This window comes from Lipotes vexillifer, unplaced genomic scaffold (assembly GCF_000442215.2).
Source record: "Lipotes vexillifer unplaced genomic scaffold, Lipotes_vexillifer_v1.1 scaffold2094, whole genome shotgun sequence".
Lineage (NCBI taxonomy): Eukaryota > Metazoa > Chordata > Mammalia > Artiodactyla > Lipotidae > Lipotes > Lipotes vexillifer.
Genome location: NW_006790887.1, coordinates 613,033 through 624,568, shown reverse-complemented (window position 1 = coordinate 624,568; position 11,536 = coordinate 613,033). Strand labels below are relative to the sequence as shown.

The window sequence follows — 11,536 nt, the reverse complement described above, 5'->3', positions numbered from 1 at the left end:
AAGAGCGTGCACAGTGTTTACATTTCATGTTAACTTTTACCTAATTATTCCAGGAGGTGATGGCGTCTGGGGAGGATCGCTACACCTGTTCTCAAAGAGAAGGGGCTTCATAGTGTTGAGTTATGGTGGCAGGTTTTGTATTTGTATAAAACACGTTATTTTACTACCAAGGCCTAGCTTCCTGACAGACAACATGAAACATACTCTCATGTCTCAGAAGAACATCTAATCCACAAACACGGAGAGCAAAAGCTCCTCAGACGTGGATGGGAATTGTGTCCATTTAATACAGTGAATGATGTTTTGTAAAAATACTAATAGGAAAACAAAGAATAGGTCAAATTGAGATGACCGGAGCAGGGCAAACAGACTATTGCAGTAATACATGCTGAGAGGATGAAAACTTTATCTCGGTTTTAATATAATCAGGTGTATCTTTAGATGAGTTCATTCTCAATGAAAAAAAGTAGTAATGTTCATAACTGCTGTTTCCTCCCTGTGTCACTCAAGCTTGCATACTAGAGTCCCAGTTGATATTTCCTGCCATAAATTTAGAAATTCAGGTGAACCTGCAGCATGATTTCGCTTTCCATAGTTAAGATAAATGTGAAAATTTAAACAGCTGCAGTTTACAGGAATTAAGATAATATCCGATGCCCCTTTTGCAGACATTTGAGACCTGATTAAACCTGCCAAGGTTTATCATTTCAGAATCCATCACGTTTTATCGAAAGAAGCTCATTCATTCATGATGGATTTTGTGAGCAGAGGATTTTCCAAAGAAAGGTGAGGATCCCAAATCGTTTTGCCAGGAACAGTTTTACATCCATTTGTTAAGACCGTGTATTAACGAGTCTTGGGGAAAGTAACCACAGAAGCACTGAGACTGTACACTTTGCCCAGCTACCCCTCCTTCCCGGGGACCCCCGCACACACCATAATTTAAGCTAGATAATAAGCTAGTTGGTATTTCCCCAAACTTAAGTGTCATCCTTATTCGGGTAACTTTGGTACAAGAACTATGTATCTGATAGTCCATAGTGATTGTCCCCAAAGAAGGCAGGGTCTGTGTTTGCATTTTCTAGATTTTGTGCCCTTCAGTCTCCTTCCCCATCCAAAGAAACCTGTGAGCTGTGTGGGTACCAGGGCCTGGCAGTGGCCGGGCACTTAGAACTGCTGCGATGTTTCTGTTCCTGATGAGGGTGAGCTTCTGAGGTTCACGGTCTGTCCCTGAAAAGGGGTTCATGGTCACAATTCTCGGTCTTCTGCATAAAAGACCATCTGCTGGTTCCCTAAGCGGCTGGAGCAGGGGGCTGAGGGATATGTGACCGTCACCCAGGGCCCCGTCGCTGGCCCTCCCGGAGGCATACCTGCCGGGGGGGCCCTCAGCTGCTGGGCCAGGCGGCCCCGAGGGTGACTTCTCCCCTGGAACATCGCCCACCAGGCACCCGGCTTCCGAGCTCTGGTTCAGCTCACGCACATTGATACACACACCAGTCAGACCAACATGGATTAGAGTCTGTGTTTGTTGAGTGAATAATACAGAACAGTTCAAGTTGCTGTAGTCAACATTTCCCTGAGAAGTGTGGGACCCCAGCATGACTGTCTGGTGGAGTTTCCTTCCTTTTCTCATGCCTCTCTGTCCCCTGGAGTGGATGCCGATGAGCCAGGGCGGCCAAGAGCAGTGGGGGGGATGATCCGAGCCCGGTGGTCAGCTGGAGTGAGTGGACGAGGGGGCTGACGGAGGGGTCAGGGTGATGTGGGACGGGTGTAAGCTTTGGCCGGACATTGGGGTGCCTGACCGCTGGAGACCTGGCCTCGTGTGTGCGTGTGTTTCATTTTGCTGTGTGGGCATATTTGAAAACCCACAAGCAAGATGTTAGAGGATGGGACCACTATTTCCTTTGGGCACAATAAAGCCACCCGGGTTGTTCCTTTGAAATGCTCTTCCCTAAAATCACAGTCATTTCTGGACTGAACAGATCAATAAGGTGAGTAGGCAGGACTGGCTTGGGAGTCTTTGTGGAGGGAACGTTCTGGAGGCCTTTATTTCCCCATCCAGTTCTCCTAGTATCTCTGCCAACAGACAAGTGCCTGACAAAGTAAGATCAGAGCAGCTGTGGGTCAAATACTCGGTTTGTTGTTTTTGTTTTTTAACACTGCCAGCCATGTGACGCTGCGCACATCAGAGCAGCCCAGTGTCTTAAATGCAGCACCCCCGGTGGGTTCAGAAAAGCCAGGCAATTTCAAGAAAAATTACTTCTGTGCCAACAGAAACTGGAGCGGGAGCAGCCCTAGCAAAGGCCCCGTCTGAGCTCCCTGCCCTCGAATGTGTGGCGAGTGGCAGGATTGTCGTCACCGCTAGTGACACCTGTGCTCCCTCCCTGCACCGGGGCCTGTGTGCATAGTCAGCCCTCATCTGGGGACTAAACGGCAGCCGTGGTGCCGGGCAGGGTCCCCCCCCACTCCTGGCTGTCCCCACCGGGACCCCTGGCTGAGCGCCTGACCCAGGCTCTGGAGGATCTTGGGAGGGTGTGGTTTCGTTTCTGTCCAAGAGAAACCACTTGGACACGATTTTGCTTGGATACATACAATAGTTTTCAAACAGTGTGTTCCTAGTTTTCACTGAAAATATTTCAAACAATTATTGCAACATAGTATCTGTTGGTAAGCAGTGGTTCTCTGAGATGGGGAAAAAGAAAATGAGACCGAGTGCAGAGCATGACACCTGAGATGCTCTCTCAGACTGAAGTTGCTGACAAACACGTTTCTGTCGGCCCTGTTTTTTAACCCAGCCCTAGCTCGCTTCCTCCGAGTAGCATCTGAGCACGTTCCTTCCTTGATGCAGAGAGCAGGGTCCTCCTGTGCGTGTTTCCAAGCACAGAGGCAGGGCCTGCAGACCCGGCTCCCAAACCTCCCTTGCTCCTAACTTCAGAGCCTGGATGCCCCAGCCAGACATTCAGGGCCCCTGGGCTCTCTCCGTCCCCGGCCGCACCGGACACGCCTGCACGCGTGCCTGCCCCTCCCCCGCGCTGTGTTAAGCTTTCCTCCCACAAAGTGCGGCGCCATAAGCCTCCCTGACTGCGCCCATCCCCTGACCTCGCTCCTGGCTGGACACACATCCCACCTCTGGGCTGGCGCATCAGACCTGGCCTGCGGTGTGTGTGTCTGTTTTCACGGTCGCTGGGTGTTCTCACCGCCCCCCTTGGCACCACGGCAAACGCAGCGTGACCACCTTTGAACCAACCCCCAAAGCACGGGGCAGCCTTTGCCGCACCCCCTGCGTCTGGTTAGCCCTCGGCCCTGCACCAGGCCCCGAGCCAGCCCTACCCCACTTCAGCAGGGGAACTGTGGGCTGCACCCCACGGGCCGCCCGGCGTCCCGTCACCGCCAGGGGCCCGCGCCCTCCCGCCTGGCGCTCCTGACTCTCGCTCTCCCTCCAGGCCTACATGGAGGACCACCTGAAGAACAAGAACCGCCTGGAGAAGGAGTGGGAGGCTCTGTGTGCCTACCAGGCCGAGCCCGACAGCTCGCTCGTGGCCCAGAGGGGGGAGAACGTGCCCAAGAACCGCTGCCCCGCAGTGCTCACCTGTACGTACCGCCGGGGCTCTGGCCGGGAGGGCGGCGGGTGGCGGTGGGATGCGCCCCCCCCGCCCCCCCCGTGATTTCCCGCTGCGCTCGCGCGGCCGCAGCGTCCTCCCCTCCTGCCCGTCTGCCCTCTCTGCCAGCAAACGTCCTCTCACTTTATTTTTTTTTTTATTTTATTGAAGTGTAGTTGATTTACAATGTCATGTTAGTTTCAGATGTACAGCAAAGTGATTTAGTTATACATGGATAGATAGGTAGATAGGTAGATAGATAGATGATAGATAGATAGATGAGAGATGAGAGATAGATGATATATAGATAGATGATAGATAATAAATAGGTAGATAGATAGATGATAGATGATATATAGATAGATGATAGATAATAAATAGGTAGATAGATGATAGATGATATATAGATAGATGATAATAAATAGGTAGATAGATGATAGATAGATGATAGATAAATGAGAGATAGATGATAGATGATATATAGATGATAAATAGATGACATATAGATAGATGATAGATAATAGATGATAAGATAGATGATTGATAGATGATAGATGACAGATAGATGATAGATGACAGATAGATGATATATAGATAGATGATAGATAATAAATAGGTAGATAGATGATGATAGATGGATGATAGGTAGATAGATAGATGATAGATAGATAGATAGATAGATAGATGGTAGATAGGTAGATAAATAGATAGATATTCTTTTTCAGATATTTTCCCTTATAGCTATATTGCAAAATACTGAGTAGAGTTCCCTGTGCTCTATAGCAGGCCCTTGCTGGTGATCTATTTTATATATGGCAGAGTGTGTACATGTCAATCCCATGCTCCTAATTTATCCCCCCACGTTCCCCTCTGGTAAGCATAAGTGTGTTTTCTATATCTGTGGGTCTGTTTCTGTCTTGTAAGTAAGTTCATTTGTGTCATATTTTAGATTCCACACGTAAGTGATGTCATACGGCATTTGTCTTTCTCTGTTTGAGCTCCTTCACTGAGTATGATGATGTCTGGGTCCATCCATTCGTCTCACGTAGAGGGCAGGGAGACCACCACCCTTTGAGCCTCTGCCCCCGACACCCGCCTCGAAACACAGAACCGTTTCTTGCTTTTGGCCTCGCGGCCGAGTCCTGGAACCACGGGTGGGACATAGATTCCAGCGAGCACTTGCTGTTGCTCTGGGATTTGAGGCTCGTTTCTGAACCCTTGGAGCCTCATCCTCACCTGTACTTGGGCTCACACCGTCGTCCTTGAACACTTAGGGCCATGAGGAGTTGACAGGCAGTCACGTGGGCCGGGCAGGCTGTGGGCACAGCAGGAGCAGACAAAGGTGCCCCAGCAGCCTTCAGCCCGACAGTGTGTCACCAACATCGCCAGGAGTCACTGCCAGGAGATGGGGACACAGGAAGGTACCAGCCCTGCAGTCTCACACTGCGTGAGGTGACAAGTGACCTACAGGTGCGGAGGCCCATGGAGGACTAAAGGAGGGGCAGGGCCGAGTCTGCGTCTTCCCACCCACCGGCGCCTCCTTTCCTCCTGTCACTTTACTAGAGACACCAGCCTCCTGTGTCCTAGCCGGTTCCAGGCCGGTCTGGGCTGTGGTTACTACACATCCCCCTGCAGGGGGAGGGGATCTGGGGAGTGCCTGTGACCAAAGTGCCTGACGTAAATGCCGACTGCACGAGTGACTGTCTTGGTAATGGAAGACGGGAGAGATGCATGCAAACCTCACACATAACAGGAGGAACTTTGTGGGCTGACTTTTCGAGGGTTCAGCAAAGCCACACTGGGTCTCACAGGCAAGACCAGCCCCCTCGCAGGGAGGCACGCCTGGGGTCACAAGCCCCGTCCCAGCCCTGTGGAGCCAGTGGGGGACCAGCCTGGCACCGCCCAAAGGCGCGGCCAGGCTCCCATCCCGCCGCCCCCCAGCCTGGGAGACGCAGCAGCAGATGTTCTGTCTCGTAGTAAGTGGCAGCGACTCAATGCCTGCTCACTGGACAGCGAGAGCAAAGATACACTCCTGTGCTGCTTTAGACCCCAGCCCGGCAATTACACACCTTTGTAAAATCTTAACACGCTGCTTCTGGGTGTAAATTTTTCTAACCGTTTTGTCCGTGTTCAGACTAGTTCTGTGATGTCTGAGGGCCTTTTCCCTAAAGAGCTCTAGAAATAGGAGCTGTTGTGATTTATAAGTTTTATATTTAGAAGAAAAGACAGTAACTGACACATATTTATTAAGCACCTACTTGTGCCAAGAGCTGCTGACAGACGCTGGGTCATCCAGTCAACCAAGCTTGGCCACTGTCCTCAGAGAGGATCCAGGTTAGGGGGTGCAGGGGTGTTCCAACTACCCCCTAAATAATGAGGTGTTGGGGGCAAACAGACCGTCGGCCTGGGTCCAGCGTGCTCCCAGGCCTGGAGGCTTCCTCGGGTGTCAGGCCCTGTAGGGTAAATACTCAAGTTCAAAGCATCCCTTCCACCGAGCCGACCACAACACGGCACATTCCCGTCCACGCGCCCTGCAGCCCGGCCGGCCGCTGGGCTCTGTGCCGAGTCAGCGATGGGTCCACAGGCCAGGACCTCAGGCACGTAGGGTGTCCTGTCTTCAGCCGTGGGGGTGGTGCTTCAGCCCCGCGGGGACCAGGGCCCTGGAGCCCTTGGACCAGAGCCTCGGGCCCGCCACACGTGGACCGGAGCCAGGGCTCTGGAGAGGGAGCGCCTTCTTGGCTGGACTCTGGCGCTGGGCGTCAGAGAGAGGCCACTGTTCTTGACCGGCACGGCCGTCCCAGAGCCTGACCTAGGTTCTCGCCTGTCCAGGGTCCTGCAGGAAGTTGGGGCCAGTACCCCGCAGAGACAAGTGGGCAGATAGAGCCTCCCCAGACGCGCAGGTCCAGTCCCAGCAAGTGCGTCCCCACCTTTGTCCTCCACAATCCTGCCTCCTTAACTCTTAGAGGAAATCCTGTCATCAGATCTCCACCGGCATCCCTTCCCAGGCAGGACCCTCAGGCGATGGCCTCACTTAAACTCTTGTTGGTCTCGCCAAACTCCACCAGGGAGAACCGCCGCCTCTTCCTGAAACCTGCTTCATATTGTCTGGCTGTTCACTCCTTACGGCGCAGAAACGGTCTGTGATGGAACATAGGGTGTTGACAGGGTGGCCTCCACGCGCCCCGCTCCCTGAAGCCAACGTCGACGCCCCAGCCGGGGACAGCGGGGTGCTCACGACAGCGTCGTGTGTCCGACGTGCTCCCCGCAGCACCCACCCGTGTCACTCAGCCTCACTCAGGGCTCGGGATGGAAACCCCGGGGCCATCTCTCTCTGCATTTGCTCCCTTTGCCGTATCCTCTCCCGTCACCTCCAGCGAGGCCCCTCATTTCTGGATCTGACGGTACCGGCCCACTCTGCTCCCCACTACCCCTGGCTGGACCCCAGCTTCCTGCCTCTACTGCCCTCCATGAACCAGCTCTGCTCCTGCCCCGCTTCTCCTCATGTCCATCCTCCACCCGGGAGAGGGGAGTTACTGCCTGGCTCCCTGGTCAGCGGCCCCCCGGGCCACCCACCTGGACCCCGCCCAGTCCGGCAGCGTGCAGGCTCCCCTCCTCCCAGCCCCTCCACGTCTTTGCTCATCTGCTGCCCCCGGAACGTCTCTCTCCCCACCTCCGCCAACACAAGGGCCGTTCCAGCTGAGGCTGGAAGACGTCCCAGTTGGCAGTTTGGTGGGAAATTCAAGAGCGGCCGGGCTAGCGACTTTCTCATCCCTGACAGCCCAGAGAGTCTAGCTACGAGTGAATTGTCTTTCAAAGGAGAAGGCAGCTAGCATTCGTGAGATGTTGGCTGGCCCTGTGCTGGGTCTATTCTATAGCTCAGAAGTTTAAAGAATTTAATTTCTAAATTCTTTTTTTTTTTTTGCCTTTTTAAAAAGAATTATGCAATATTCCGCTCATCTGTTTTTTTAAAATAAAAACAGGAATATGATGCTATTTTGGTGTGCCATCTTAAACAGAAAAATGTTTGTGATTCTGAGTTATAATAACAAGAGAGGGACACAGAGACACAGGAATACTTAGAGATGAAACCAGAGAGAATGTAAAGCCAAAGACACAGGCACGTGAATATGGACAGAAGGATCTGTGATGCCGTTTCTCGCAGTTCAGCTTTCTAGGGCGTTGCTGCTGGCCCAGCTCACAGCTCGGCCCCCCACCTTGCCTGGCAGACAGGCCGGGTGAGGGTCAGAGCGACTCTGGCCCGGCTCTTCCTGGGAGCCACATCACCTGGTGGCACCAGGCTTCGGCCGCGTGTGACCGAAAGGTCAGCAGCCAGGCTGAGCACATCGAGTGCGGGCCCCGAGTGCCCCGGGCCTGCCCCCCAACCCTCCTGCATCTCCCCCGCCCCCATCGGACAGATGAGGGTGTTGGAGTTCGAGCCCGGGTGCCCTGTGCTGATGGGACACCACCCACCCCCCTTGCGCTTTTGGGGACTCACCTGAGACTTTTCGAGTCGGGAACATGAACACAGATTTCGAACTTCCACAGAAGGAACGTCTAAAATACATCCAAGGCCCACGGTACTTGACAAAGCATCACTTCCCTTGAAACACACAGAAAACAATCTATTTCCAAACAAACCTTTGGTTTACATATTTTTCCCAACTCCCAGCAGAATCCCCGCAGTGAGTATTCTGGTTTAGCCACATCTGAGTGACCTGCTTAGCCTCTAGCCATCAGTCGTGGGAAATTCTCCTAAATCCAACAAGCAAGCAGGATTTTCTTCCCCTCACATAAAACGGCTGCACGAGAAAGTTAAGTGTCCAGATAAGTTGCTGACTTGGCTGTCTTTTTGTCACTCCCTTTTTTCGGCCTCTGAACCAGCTGAGTAACTGCCTCTGGATTTGAGAAGGCTGTAGGTGTGTTGGTGGCGACAAGAAACTGTCCAGCAAATTCTGTGAAGGCTTTTCCTTTGCTACATCACAGCAGAAGCTGGGCTGCCTGAGACTGAAGAGCTTTTAAGGGACACGGGGAGGAGGCAGAGGCCACGTTTCAGAAGCGCCCAGGCCTTCCCGTGGGGCCGTGCACGTGCGGAGCCTCTGGAGGTGGGTCCCTGGGCTGTGGGAGCGCCTCGCCGGAGCCTCCCAGGGCAGAGGGGCTGCTTGCGAGCTGGGGGCCGCGCCACTGTCTGCACAATTCAGCACTCAGGTTCAGCTTCTGCCCTCTCTTCACTCCTTTCCTTGAAGCTGGGCCACTGGATGTGTAAGACATCCAACCTCCTGTCACCTGGTGTCTGTGCTTCACACCGTCCCATCCCGATGCTGCTTGCAGAGGCGGGAGCCGGGGCTGGGCCCCTCTTCTGGACCCGCTCTGGTTTCTGCGCCCAGAGGCCGATCACAGCCTTCAGAAGGGCCGCGACGGGCTGTGTTTCCTCCTTGACCTGCACGTTTCCAGTTTCCGTTCATCGTGCAATGGGCACATCACAGGTCACAGCCCCGAGCTGTCCGTCCTTATATGGAATTGAACTCTGCATTCACTGCTGATAAACGAATCCTTGTTCAAAGTCAAGGGGAGTTTGACTCCTGGTCACCCCGGTCACCCTCAGCCTTTTGCCATCCGCACATTTTATAAACCAAGTTTTACCTGCCTTCAAGTCATGGACAGAGCCACATTCAACAGGATGAATACAGGGCACTGCCTACCAAGGCCCCCCTCAGGCAGACTCGAGTCCAGGAAGGAACGTTCCAGTGGCTGCTCCGTGAGCCCCTCTTTGCCTGCCGCCCTCCCGTGCAGCCCAGGAGATCCCCGCACAGTAGACCGTGCAAAAGGCCAGGTGTGCAGTGTCCCGTTTACACCGTCACCCAAGAGCCTGGAGCCAGAGGTGAGCCAGGGCGTCAGGGGGCGATGTGGCTTGCCCCCCTGCCCTCCTGACCGCGGGGGATTCCTTGCCGGCCAGTCCAGAGGCACTTTGCAAAGAAGCAGGGTCGCCAGCTTGGCATGATTCCCACACACACACTTTTTATTGCAAAAGCTTTAAAATCCTCGGGTTGAAATGATAATTTGATGATCGCCTATATTCCCACCAGCTAGAGTCCACACAGCTGCCGCTCCGTATTTTGCCTTTTTTGTGTGATGAGTGTGTGTGCTTTACTTCTCTACTGGCTGAACGATTTCAAAGTGGGGTTTAGGCATCGTGACATCTAAATACGTTAGCCTGAGTCTCCTAAAAGTAAAGACCTGCTCCTACGTAACTACGACCCCATTGTTGTGACTAAGAAAATCAGTAAAATCCCCTATTAGCCACTAATTCCACTCCATCTGCCAACGCTCCCAAATATTCCAGTTATATCATCTACAGCGGTTAGTTAACTAGGATGCAGTCAAGGTTCCTAACTGCCTTTTGGACTTCGCGTCCCTCTAGCCTTTGTAACTTTACAACAAGCCCCTTGGTTTCCCGACGTGACTGGACCCTAATAAGCTCCTCTTCTGGCGGCCACCCTCCCTCGAAACCCTCACGAGCTCCCCAGTCAGGAGGCTGGCGTGGTCCTTGGGAAGCTGACTGCCTGGTTCCCAGACCCGCTATTTCCCCGCTTCTGGTCATGCACCCGAGACCCAGAGTCCCAGGCACACAGTGAGGTCGAAACCAGCCATGGCCAGAGTGTGCATCCTGAGGACACGCCATGGACGTGGCCAGCACCCGCCGCAGCTGCACCCAGAGGACTCGCAGAACCTGTCTGGTCACGGGACCGGAGACCAGAACCTGCCCGTGAACATCGTCCCCCAGCATCTGTCGACCCCCTAACTATCTCCTCTCTGTCCTTGCTGGTTTGAAAAGGTATTCTCTGATAGAGATGGCCACGGCGAAACTGTAATAGATTTTGTTTGTTAGAAAATAGATTTTGTTTGTTATCTACCAAAATGATTTCATCTACACCAGACAGGGGCTTCATTCGGTTTAAACAAACACAGGTGCACAGACTCTCCTGTTATCCCCCGTGTATTTTGCACCATCCCACTCGGGACGTCAGCCTTTCTAATGATCCTGGTTTACGTGCACACTTCCGTCTTTCGTATGTGATCTTTTACGTTGCGGACCACCCTGGTTTCTTTGGATGTGTCTGTTTCTCGTTTTCTTACTCAGGATATTTACCACTGTGTCATCAGAACTCTGACGTTTAGGGTTTCCATCTCTTTGGCTCAGCGCCCTTTTGGAGTCTCTGGAACAAAATTCCCTCATCTGCTTATGTGTTAAATGCCTAGCATTCTCGTTCTTGGCAACTCAGAACTTTAAGGTGGTTTGGCCACTGTTCTCTCAAGGTTACCATCAACCGAGCAATTCTTTCCTTAATAGAGTTCAGTTTAGACGTGTAGTAATACTAGCCTGGGTCCCCATCAGGTGCTGTGACTGTCAGCTGAAGGTGACACCTGTGTCCACCCCCCTGGCCACCCTTGGTCAGCACAGATGGAGACCGGGATTGCTTTCTGGTGACAACATTGTGCTCAATAGAACACAGACTTTTGTCACTTTGTTTCAACATGTGTGAGCTGCCCCCGACGGGCCCTCCGAGGCCACGCCCTTTGCCGTCTGTGTCCCGCCCTCCTCAGCTCAGCGGGGGGGATGGGGGGGGAATGCAGGCCCGCGCTCAGAGAAGATGCATAACTGAGGTCCGTTGATTGATGGTCTCTGGGTAGAACGGTGCAGATGGCACGGTTTTGCTTGGTTGGTGTCTGTGCTCTTATTATGCAGAGTTGTTCTTGTGTGTGTGCAACACGAGTGCTGCCAGCAAAGATTTGCACACTGTGCTGCACGCCATCCTGCCCTCCAGGCACGAGGACGGTGCCCTGGTGTCACCGCTGTGCCCACCATGACCCAGGACTGGGTCCCGGAGCCTCTTCCCATGCAGTCACCGGGGCTGCTGGGACCTCTCTGCAGAGCTACC

At 53.2% G+C, this 11,536-nt stretch overlaps 1 protein-coding gene across 1 annotated transcript in view; it reads left to right on the top strand.

Moving 5' to 3' along the window:
* Positions 1-11,536, top strand: part of PTPRN2 (protein tyrosine phosphatase receptor type N2) — a 535,117-nt gene that overhangs the window by 469,181 nt on the left and 54,400 nt on the right. The window contains exon 15 of the mRNA XM_007463991.1: positions 3,444-3,591. Coding sequence (XP_007464053.1) covers positions 3,444-3,591 — 148 coding nt within the window. The remainder of the gene's footprint in view (positions 1-3,443; positions 3,592-11,536) is intronic.